This window comes from Typopeltis vanoorti, chromosome 11, assembly GCF_054136105.1.
Source record: "Typopeltis vanoorti isolate ZY-2024b chromosome 11, IOZ_Tvanoo_1.0, whole genome shotgun sequence".
NCBI classification, from domain to species: domain Eukaryota; kingdom Metazoa; phylum Arthropoda; class Arachnida; order Uropygi; family Thelyphonidae; genus Typopeltis; species Typopeltis vanoorti.
This window is the reverse complement of record NC_143559.1, coordinates 36,844,950-36,857,672: the sequence shown is the minus strand read 5'-3', so window position 1 is coordinate 36,857,672 and position 12,723 is coordinate 36,844,950. Positions and strand designations below refer to the sequence as shown.

Genomic DNA, 12,723 nt, shown 5'->3' with positions numbered 1-12,723 from the left:
ATCAGCTTTTGGGAAATTTATAAACATTTACTCCAAATAGGGGGAAATGATAACCCAGGTAGTACTGGAGAAGGTCTGCACACGTGTGATTAGTCTGCAACGTTTTATGGATTTCAAGCTGTATTACTTAAACAGAAGAATTTTAACACTGGAAGCTCAAAACTTACATATTTCTTTGATAGTTAAAGAAATTCCTTTTTAACTTCTTGGTATTGGCTGGACAAAAAAAAAAAAAAAAAATTGCAAAAGAATTGCTTTTTTTAGCTTCTGTAATGCAGTCATATTTATTATGTACAACTGAGAAGGGAATATTATGTTTTTAAGTACTACAGCTTTGGAAGAAAAGGAAAGTGGTCCAATTTTACAATCTTCTAAGATTTAAATATTTCTGTATATTAATTCTTGAACTGGTAATGCTGGGTAAGTAGAGAAAGGAATTCCAAGTATAGTTAGAGATTCTCTCTCTTAGGAGTTAGCCCAAAGGGAAAGCTTCCAAGATCCCACTTCACAAAAACTTTTAATTTTGTCTTGTCAACATTAGCAGTTAATCTGCTGATTTTGCTGAATTTTTCCTAAGTACCAAAAAAGATGTATACAAATCAATATACCACAAAATGTCTATTACGTCATTAGCATATGCTAATATCTTATTTTCCTTCATAGTTGAGGGAAGTGTTATTTCTCGTACAGTGCATGTATTGTCAACTTCAGTAAGAAAGGTTCAAGATCCAATGTAAAGATCAATGGGCTAACAGGGCAAAGTTGCTTGACTCCTTTTTGAATTCTAACAGAAACCCATCAACCAGGAGTTGGGTAGTTGAATTGACATAGTCTCCTTTAATAAGATAGCAGCCTTTTATCTACACCAATTTGCTGGAGGATGTGGAGCAGAACGGGATGCTGGACATTATCAAATGCTATTGTCTACGATATAGTATTATTATCTACAATAAAGTCTACGAATAGCACTGCCATTGGTGGTTTTTTCATATTAACTAGGCAAAGGAGATAACGCAGCTAAAACAGATTAAATTCTACTGCTTGGCCTGGAACTGCACATACACATGTACTTTTAATTATGTATCTCATTCCTACTTTGAGCCTGTTATTGATAATGCAGAAAAATATAGTCAATATTAAATAAAGAAATAGGTCTCCAGCTTTTGATTAAGGTATGATGACTATTAGGGTTCAGAATGGGGGTGGTAGAGCTTGCTTCCAATTCATTTGGTATGTATCCTTTGAGAGAAAAGAATTAAACAGTATAACTAAAATGGGAAGAATTCCATGGTCACAAGGAAAAGTTCTATCCCTCAAGTTTTATCCCATCAGATCCTAGGGATTACCTTATCTGGTATTCTTTATGGGCTGTGGTAACTTCAGATGCTTTAATGGGTTTGCCAAGCCCATCTTGGATATGAACAGGAAAGCCATTAATGTTCCAAGAGTCATAATCTCCCACAGTACTATTGTCTTCAAACAGATTTTTATAGTATTTTTGAAAAGAGTCGAGGATGTCATGAGTGGTGGATATGTCTTCACCATCCATGCAGATTAGGGTGATAATCCTTTCTTCACAGAATTTTGTGAACTACCTATTGAAGAATGCAGCTGAAAGGCTATTTGTTAAATGCTGCTGTATTCTTATTTTAAAATTTCTTTCTTCCACTTCTATCTCTATGTTGATGTTTTTAATGATGTTGCTGCATTGTATATCATTGCAGTGATTTGCTATGAACCAGTTTCTCTCTTTATGTGAGTCTTCCAACTTATTACTTTTGAGGAAAGCCTGTTCCTTTCCTCCATTCAATCATTTTCTGTTTTACTGTTTGCTTGAATTTTAACCACATATCCCAGTTCCAAGTAACATTGTTCCAGTTTGAACAGAGGGTCTGGAGTTTGGTTGAAAAGATTAATGGGAAATTTTGTAGAGATTTCTATGATCCAGAACTGATGTGTACTTGTTCCATGCATTGGAATTTAATATAACTGGATTATGATCTGACATGGTGATGTCAATATGTTTTTATCTGAATTACCCTATTACCCCAAACCTTCATTCATGTACATCTAAACCTACAGATTAGGATTGCAAATCCTCCATATATGCTAGTTGAACATTGTCAAGACTTATTTTTAACTGTGCATATCCCACTTTTCTGCTTCTGGGGTGTTCTCTTATTTTGTCTAATGTAGGGTTTTCAATACAATTCCAATCTCCAGCTGCTTTGATGCAGTCACATCATATAAATATGGCTGCAATTCATGGATTTCATTTAACTGTTCCACTGGATGGAGCATACATAAACATTTATAAACCTTATTAAACATCCACAGTATTTCCAGTCTATTGTCAAGATTCTTCCTTCTGTATCCCTTTGGCTGTAATAGAAACCCAAGAGGAGGGAGGAAGAGAATAAGAACTCCTACTGCAGCCCTGTTAAATCTTCCCAAGCTACAATAAGAAAGAAGTGGATATCTGTTAAAATTTTTATATCTGCAGAAGTATGTTTCTTGGAGAAACAAAAACTTGATTTTATAGCATAGCACCAGTTTCCACGTAGCTTATGTTTAACTGGCCTGTAGAATCCTTGTACATTTAACGAGGCAAAGCAGAATGGAGATGATATGATTAGTGAAGTGTCACTTATAAGTCTTAAACTTCTATATTTCAAATGAAGTCTTCAATCTGTGAAGGAGAAACTGTGTAGCCTGCTTCTTGTAAATTATTTTCTAGTTTTTTACAGTTACTTGCCATTATTTCAATTTCATGGATACCATTCTTGATATGGAAGCTAGTTATCTTCTTTTCATGTAGATGATAATCATACTGAAAAAACTATGCATCAGTAAACTTTATTATTTTTTCTTTAATTGTATCTCTTGCTTTCCCTTTATTAGCATGAGATGGTTCCTCATCGTCCATTAATTTTTATGAGCATGAGGAGTCTTCATTTGATAATCCCCAACCTTCATCTTTAGATCTTTTATCATTTCTTTCCTTTTAGATTTTGTTTCTTCATCTTTTAATTTTTTAAAATTAAAAAAAAATTAATATCAAACTGCAGGTTGCTTAATGGTCAAAGATGAATAACAGGGAGGAGACCTCAATGTAGTCTTTTAAGGACTGTGAAGAACAAACCAGAGCTTCTGATCAAATGTCCAATTCTCTACTTCTTGGCAAACACTGTTACTATCTGGATACAGAACAAATGAGGATGGACTGGCAATTTGGAATTTAGCTGACCAAATTGTATTCTTAATGACTTTAAACCAAAATGAAATGATGGTACAACATGATGGAATTTCATGCTGGCTGGGACATTGCCAAGTTATACAAGGTCCTGCTGTTTTTGTCAGGGCACTAGGGCAACAGTGAAAAGTCACCAAACAAATCCCAACTGAACAACAGCAGAGTTAAAGGTTGGCATCAAACATAGGAAAAGAAATGCAACTAGCAGGAGAAATTAATAAATATCAAATCGACATAATAAGTTAATGAAACAATGAACACAAACACAGGCGAGATTCTTATAAAATTCTTCTAATAAAATGTTATATACAGGCCAAAAAAAAGACCAGGAAAAGAAGGAGTAGCTATTAGTATTCAACACTAAATACAATAATTAAGACTTTTGCAAAACCAGACCAGCTTGATTTATGCTCAGATAAATACCTATAATTATGAATGTGTAGCAAACACTGTAAATCTGCTGAATATACTTTCAATTTTCCTATTATGCTATTATGTGCAGTTTTTTCCAATACTGATGACTTTCCAAATTAACATTATTAGTATAGTTTAAAGGTGATGCTGAAAGTAATAAGCCAGTCTTTTGAATATTCTCATAAGTATTGCATCAAGGAAGTAAGTATAACACTAGATGAACAGCAAAATAATGAACACATATGGTTAAGGTTGAAAAAGTTGTGGAGAAAATTTCTGAAAATATTATTCTATGATCATACACAAAATGAAAACTGTTCTTTCCTTTAATGTTACATGGTGATGAGCATTCATTTCTGTAATTTATGGAGAAAACAAACTATAAACAGCAAATTAAATTTAATAAGTATGGTTAATCTGGCTTTTCTGATCATGCCCTGAGTGCTTAACAGAATTGACTGGAAAGGCACCGTTTTTTACATTACACTGAAATATAGTATGAAGGCAAATTTAAACAGGCTTGTGAAATTCTTATCAACCACCCTAATCTAAAAAATAATGGCAGTCTAAAAACCCCAAGAATATGGATGGCACATATTCTACCCACATAACTTTTTGGTCTAAGAGATAATTATAATTAGGAATGTAGTAATCTAGTATCTTAGCTTTAATATAACAAACACTTATGTTAAATTATTGATTAGGCCATCAATTTTGCTGTATTAACAGTATTAATATGAATTTGTTCTCTGAAGATGTTATAAATATAAATAGAATATAACATTGATCCAGTTTTCTATTTTTACTAGAGGTCAGGCCAGTAGAATAACAGCTGATCAAGTCATTGTCACTTTGGCATACTGTTTGAGATGTAATATAGCTTATCTTTGTGTGTGTGTGTGTGTGTATCTCAGATGACCTTAATATGAAGGTTGAAATGTCAGGAAATTAAAGTAATTATTCTTAACACAGTTGTAGTCTCCATAATTTAATGAAATGAAAACTGTTCTTATGTGCAGTTACATAAAGAAATCTTAAACAATAATAATTCAGTTTTATTTCAAGGCATTAAAAAATCTACAACAAATACTCATAGGAATGATATCAATTCTCATCAACTTAGCATATGTCCTTTTTTTTTACTAAATAATTTAAGGAAATTACAATGTCAACTAGGATATACATTCAAATAAATTTTAATATACTTCAATATGTCGGCAACATCACGTTGCCATTTTCAAGAAATTTAAGAACAAGACACGTGCACGCAGGCACAACAAACAGTAAGTGAGGAAGAAGCAGGCAATGTTGGTATTCTTGGGCGATTGGGCTGAAGGTCTTCTGATGTAGGTTTCCCAAATTTGAGGCAGTCTCATGCAGCCAAATTTGTTGAGGTTTGGATTGTTTCTTAGGGCTGAAGCTGATTCCATGAAAAGCCTTTCATATTTGTATTTACTATGGTGTATTATCGTGGCTTTCTTCCACCGTATTCTATGGCAGGTATCCAGCGCATGGTCAGCAAGACCAGAGTGGCTGTATTGGTGAAACTGGATGTAGTCCTTGTGTTCTGAAATTCTGATATTTGCTGTCCTGCCTGTTTGGCCAAAGTAGGACAGCTTACAGCTGCAAGGGACCTGGTATACACCAGGTAGGTCTAGGGGGGGGGGGGGTCTTTAGTAGAGCGGATAAGTGATGCCAATTTTTTATATGGTCTGTAACAAGAAGTTAAGTCATGTTTTTTTAGGATTTTTGTAATTTTTTCCGAGGTGTCTCGGATATAGGTTATGTTGATGGATTTAGAGTAATCCTTGTTGTGAGGGGGGGTTACTGGTTTCAATATTTTTTGGCTTTTTTTTTGGGGGGGGTAGCCATTGGCTGAGAAAGTGTTGAGAATGTGGTTTAGTTCTGTGGTTACGGCATTGTCATTTGAACAGATAAGTTTAGCCCTGTTGTGTAGTGTCTTAACGACTCCATATCATTGTGAGGAGGGGTGGTGGGATTATTGGTGAATGCATCTGCCTGTATGGATGGGTTTTCTATAGACTGAGAAAACCAAGGTTCCATCAGGCTGGCGGGTGACTAGTGCATCTAAGAAAGGAAAGCAGTTGTTTTTTTCTTCTTCCAGAGTAAATTTGATTCTGGGGTGTTGGTTATTTAAGGGTGTTAGGAAGGAGAGGAGTGCATCGGAGCCATGTGGCCAAATAGCGAACACATCATCAACATAGCAAAGCCAAATGGTTGGTTTTTGTGGGGTAGAGTTTAAGGCTTTCTCTTCAAAAGTCTCCATATAAAAGTTGGCCAAGGGTAGGGAGAGTGGAGAACCCATGGCTGTCCCCCTCTATTTGTTTGTAGAATTTGTAGTAAAAAATGCATAACCAACGTCTAAGCCTTTCCATGAGAATTAGCATATGTCCATTATCATTTGTTGCCCAGTTATGGTGCAAAAGGTATTAACAGTAACTAACACAACTGGAATGTATGATTGAAATAACGTGCACAAAGAAAGTATTCTTCAATTTTGCAAAACAATTATATAACTAACTCATGACATTTATATAAATCATAATACTTGATGTTACATAGCATAACTTCAAACAATAATATGTAACAAACTGTAACTTCAATATAATTTCAATATTATATTTAATGCTGAAGGATTTATGTTCAAAATGACATAATCGAATTTCATAGTTTGAAACATTTAACATGATTTTTATTTAATTTGAATTCATAAATGCTCTATAATGAAACTATAAATCTGTAATTGTTGGAAGGGAAAAAAAGTATCAATGCACTCACCAAAGGTCGTTTATGTCCTCCAACCATGTAATGATATAGCTGATCAGCAATTGGTAAATCTGTTAAACCTGTGACTTCACTTCCTTTCTGTAAAATAAACATGACTGCAAACATAAAGCAAAAAGTACTAAAGAAACCAATAGCATTTATGTATCTGTTAATGGAATGTGCAAAACCATCATGAGCATACAAATGCTTCTACACAGTCTATATCCCCCCCCCCCCCCTCACATTCTCAGAAATTCTGAAAGTAAACTAATTTTCAATGATATCGAGGCTTGTGGCTTTAAAAAAAAAATTTCATGTTTGGTCTCTATAATGCAACTTCTAGATATATAACACAACTTCTAGATAGATACAACGTCTCTTACCCCCCCCCCCCACAACTGTGCTATAGGTTTTCAACCCTCTGTGGGACTGACAGAAAAAAAAAAATCATTAATATTAAACATGCAATTCATTTAATGGGCTACGAGAAGGGCTTATTCCAGATTATAAAGAATTAACATTGAGAAAAAAACACCTTGTTAATGCATGATACCATTTCATGCATTATCAAGGTGTTTGAAGAGAGTTAATGAAAGAAAAGTCAGTTCAGTGCATTTATAGTTTTCTATATTTATCTGAACTTTTAAAACCATATTCTTGAATATTCTGAATTGCAATTAAATATTATTTAATGCATTTATATATGGTTTTTATTATTCAATTCCATCGGGATTAATCAAAAATTTATTAGAGTATAAACTATGATTTTCTATTTCGAAGCGGTCTAAATTTATTACCCAGTTTTATGACCCACAGAGATGTACAGATAAAAGATACCACCACCTTATTCTACACGGGGAGTTTAATGAAGTTTCAACTACTTTTAAAAATATTTTTATCCTCAAAAATCATAATTAAAACTGTATGCTATTGCAACTTGTCTTATTTTGGTCAAACAGGAAACTCAGTTAAAAAAAACTTAATTCATGAAGACATACTAACTTACCAAACTTCATAAATCTGGCATGGATTAGCATGGAATTAACAACACTAGATTTGGTATCAACATCACCAACCTTTTCTGGAAGTAAGTCCCCCAAAGTCCTCCATTCATTCCTATCTTAGGCTTTTCTATACCACTGAGTTCCTGTTATCTCTTTAATCTTATCCTCTCACCATCTCTTTGGTCTTCCTATAGCTCTCTTTCCATCTTTAGAATGCCATTCTGATATCAACTTTATCCATTTTTGAGTGTTTACTTCTTACAATATGACCTACCCATTGCCATTAGCATCTTTTGGTATTCTCTTCAGTCTTAGGCATGACTAAAAAATTGACCAAGTCAAAGTCCATGTTTTGCTTCCAAATGTCATGACCGGAAGTATACAACTGTCAAATATTTTTTCTTTTAAAGCAGATTAAAATGTTTCCTTTGAGTGCTTCACAGTGTTTTCCAAAGGCTATCTAACCATGTTGAATTCTAAGTATAATTTCTTCTTCTTTAGTCACCCTCTAACTGTGATCTTTTGTCCTAGGTAAACATAGGAGGTTACTATATCCAATTCCTGGTGTTCGATCTGTAATGGCTTTATGGTAATGTATTTATTATACATTATTTTTGTTTTGTCTTTTTTTATTTTAATTCTTTATTTTTACTTTCTGCATTCAATTCAGTGATCATTTGTTGAAGTTCTTCTGCAGAGTTCCCTAAAGGAACAATATCATCAGCAAACTAGGTGATTTCTGAATCCTGCTTGTTCAGGAGGTTGGCAAAAAACTAGTCTGTTTTGTATTCTGTCGCTAATGATTTCTATAAAAATTTTGTATGCTGTTGAAAGGCGACTGATAAGACAGTAATTTTTTAATATCTTCTCTGTCTCCCTTTTTAAAAACTATAATAAAGATAGCATTGTTCCAACTCTTTGGTATTCTCTTCTGTCTTAGGCATGATAAATTTTACTTAACATAGTCATGACTAGTACACCACCTGATTTCAGAACTTCTATTGGTAACTCATCTTCACCTGGTGTTTTTCATTATTCGTGTTATCCATTGCATATTGAACTTCTTTTAAAACATCAGGGTATATTTCTTCCAAAGTACAGTTGTACAAAGTTCTGCATGACTGTACTTTGAATATTTATTCAAAGAAAGTGCCAAAGCCTGACTTCACCAGCCTAACTTAAATCATGATGACTGCCTTTGTTTGGGAAATTGTTATCTTTAACTGTTAAATATTTTGAAGTCCTTCCCCCACATATAGAGGATTTCACATCACTTTTTAAGGAATACACAGAACTAACCTGGACTTTTGAACCAAAGTCCAATTCCCCACCTTCTCATGCTGTACCTCTACCTGGATATTTAAAGAATGAGAATGAGCTGGTAATCTGGAATTTGGCCAACTAAATTATTCTCATTGGCTTAAACTAAAACAGGTACAACATAGTGAATTTTCGTGCAGACTGGAGGTCACTCATTAAACAAGCACTCTTTCTTTTCATCTTCTGAATCCCTCTATAGGAGCATAGCAACTAACCACTTTCAAAACTTTAATCATAAACTGTAGGTGATTTCTGAATCCTGCTTGTTCAGAAGGTTGGCAAAAAAATAAAAAATAAAAAAATAAATAAATTTGCCCTTCATTAATACAGTTATATCCAAGAACGTTTCCATTAAATAACAGTTGTGCACATTGCAGATGGCAATTACCTATCTTCCAACTCACTTTAGTTTAAGCCACATAAATCAGTTGTCAATGACACCATTCTTGAAGAGTGGTGATGCTTCCAGAAGCAGTGGAGTTCAGGTACTGGTAATGATCTCTACTCTGAATTAGTCACCAGCTAATATTACGTGTATCAAACCTACCTGAGTTTATAAGCCCAAGCATACGGAGAGACAACATGGCGAACTTCTTTTTCACAAAGATCAATCGATGCAGTAGTGTTTATTCCGGATCCCAATTCAAAACCATAATCAAATCCAGCCAGCTTAAACTGTTAAGTCCAATCTCTGTGAAGTTGACTACTCTTCAGAAGGGTGTCATAATAGTAGACATGTAGCATTTCCTCCTCCTACAGATGTTATGCTTATACAACAGTAATAGTCAGTCACCACAGCCAATTTTCTGAAAAGTGGTTATACCATTATAAGGTGGAGTTAGCAATTGGTCAAGAGAGAGAGAGCCTATATTTTGTGCTTCATTGACTGTTATGGAGAGATATGGAATTTGTGGAATGAGTTAGTGAAGTTTCACTAGATCTTTCATAAAGAAGGAAAAATGTTTAAAAGTTTTCATTTGATGCACTGTAAAGGTAACTAGACTAGCACGTAGAAAAAAAAAATTAAAGGAATTTTGGATATCCACGAGTTTTTTAATACAGAAAAAATGTTTAACAGATATTAATAGTTGAATTAGAACAGTAATGTCTATGTCTTTGGGTCTGTTTTTTAGATAACAGATATGGAAACTATTAAATGCTTATTTATTTATCCTGGGAAATTTTTCTTTTTCAAGATGCACACAAAAGATATGCATCTTAAAAAAAAAAAGCAGAAAGAAGAAGCATTTCTAAAGGCATTAACAAAGGAATGATGTACTTGAAATTGGTGATTTATTATCCAAGTGTGAACTTTCCTATCTCTTATGGTAAACAGAAAATCTACAGTCATCAAGATTTTCCAAGTAAAGAACTATTTCAGCCAAAGAGTTACAGAATTTGCTTTATTTAATTTTGATTTAAGCAGTGAAACAAAAAAGACCAAAACTGGTGAGCTCTTTCTGAGCAATAAATACAAAATGTTATATTCAGACAATGACAATCAAGGAAAAGAATAAGTAGCCATGGTATTCAACACTAAATACGAGGCTAATCTTCCTGAATGGCAGGCAATTTCAAGTAGAGTGATGTGGGCAAATACCAGAATTGGGAACTGGACAATGAGACTTATTTGTGCCTATGGTCCCACAGAATGTTATACTAAGGTAGAAGTGGAGGAATTTTTTTGAGGCTTTAGAAAAAGCAACTGACACAATGAAAAAGGAAAAGTTGGTCCTTGTTGGGGATCTAAATAGCAGAGTAGGAAATGATTGTCAGACATACAAAAATATTTTGGGAAAATTTGGTGAAAAGTGCAAAGCTAATAATAGTGGTAAATATCTGTTGGATTTCTGCACAGGACATGGACTGGTTATTACTAACACCATGTTCCAACATAAAAATGTACACAAATTCACATGGAGAGAAGAGGCAAGGAATAAGAAAAGTCTCATTGACTATGTTATTGTAGACAGTGATGTTTTCTCCCTGGTGCAGGATACCAGAGTGTACAGAGGGTTTGAAATTGGAAGTGATCACTATTCAGTCTTCAGCAGGATAAAATTGAATTTCATATTGAAAAGAATAACATGTAAGAAAGTTTTAAAAGGAATAAAAGTTGAGCAGCTCTCAGATGTGAACTGTAGATTAAAATATACTAACATTATTCAAGAAAAAAAATTAAAGAGTTTGAGAACAGGAATCAAACCTTGGAGATTGAGTGGCAAACTCTGAAGAAAACATTGATTGATTCTGCCAGAGAGGCATGTGGTGAGGTTGTCTGCAAGGATAGAAAAATCAGAACTCCATGGTGGACACAGGAAGTTAAAGAGGCAGTGAACGAAAAGAAGAAAGCATATCAAAAGTTCCTGGCAAATAAGTCAGCTTTTACTCTTACAGAATACAGAGACAAATGTAAGAAAGCTAAACAGTGTGTAAAACTAGCTAAACAAAAGTCATGGGAAGACTTTGGTAAGAACAAAGAAAATAAATATCAAGAGGGTGGCAAGATATTCTGGAGATTGTTGAAGAAGCTCAGAAATGGAAAAAAAAGTGCTGTAAAAGGAATTAGAGATGATAATGTGATATGAAAACTGGAGAAAAAGATATCCTTGAAGTATGGAGTAATTACTTCGAAAATTGCTAAATGAAACTAGCAGTGATGACAGAACAGTGATAAAAAAAACACTGACCAGGCATGCAATCAGGAATACATATCCATACTTGAAGTAGAAAAAGCCATCAAAGGCTTGAAATGTGGAAAGGCAGCAGGAGTAGATGATATTCGACCAGAAATGCTGAAGTATGGTGGTATAAAAGTCTTACAGTGGCTGCACTGCACAGTTCAGAATGCCTGGACAGAGGGACGAATTCCCAATGATTGGAGTAGAGCTCACATAGTACCCATATATAAAAAGGGAAATAAAACTGATTGTGAGAATTATAGAGGTATTTCTCTACTGAGCGTTCCTGGCAAGATTTATGCCAGTATACTTGAGAAATGGTTGAGAAGGATTGTGAAAGAGAAGCTTGGTGAGGAACAAGCTGGATTCAGGCCAAATAGAGGCTGTGAGGATCAGATATTCACTATAGGACAAATAGATGAAAAGTCGTGGGAATATAACTAAGATCTGTATTTAAGTTTTCCAGATCTGGAAAAAGCATATGACCAGGTGCCAAGAGAGAGGCTATTCAAAACGCTACAGTTGTATAGTGTCAGTGGATCATTATATCAAGCAATACTTAGTCTTTATCTGAGTTCTAAGTCAGCAGTTAGAATTGAAGGAAGTACGGGGAGATGGTTTAATGTTAAAACTGGTGTGAGACAAGGATGTACATTATCCCCTCTGTTATTCATTATCTATATGGATCACATTATGAAGGAAAGTGGTATTAAACCTGATATCAAAATTGGAGATCTACAAGATTCCTTGACTAAATTGAATAACTGTTGTGATAGATATGGTATGAAGGTCAGCAATAAAAAGACAAAGATAATGAAAATATGCACAAGCATTGAAAATATCAGCTGCATTGTGAATGGAGAACCTATAAAAAAGTAAAAGATTTCAGCTACTTAGGCACGATTTTTAGTGAAGATGGTAAATTAAATATGGAAATAGACAACAGAATCAACAAAGTTGGTATGGTAGTCAACTGAATAAATTTATATGGAATAAGAGAGAATTTAGTCAATACACTAAATTAGCTGTATACAAGACAATGTTCAAACCAATTTTAACTTATGGATCTGAGAGCTGGGTTAGAAGTAAAACACTTGGTTAAAACGAGGCTGCAGATATGAGAGTCTGGAGAAAGATTAGGGGCATGATCAGATGGCATCAATGGCAATATCATATTGAAACGAGGATATTAGGAAAGAACTTGACATCGTCAGCATCCAGGGAATGCGTGAGCAGAGCTAATCTCAGGTGGTATGGTCACTTA

At 34.3% G+C, this 12,723-nt stretch overlaps 1 protein-coding gene across 4 annotated transcripts in view; it reads right to left on the bottom strand.

Annotated features, from left to right (window-relative positions):
* The window catches only part of shtd (anaphase promoting complex subunit 1), an 844,012-nt gene that overhangs the window by 296,788 nt on the left and 534,501 nt on the right, over positions 1 to 12,723 (bottom strand). For all 4 annotated transcript variants that reach the window (XM_090401046.1, XM_090401047.1, XM_090401049.1 and 1 more), the window contains one exon: positions 6,467 to 6,553. In XM_090401046.1, coding sequence (XP_090257172.1) covers positions 6,467 to 6,553 — 87 coding nt within the window. The remainder of the gene's footprint in view (positions 1 to 6,466; positions 6,554 to 12,723) is intronic.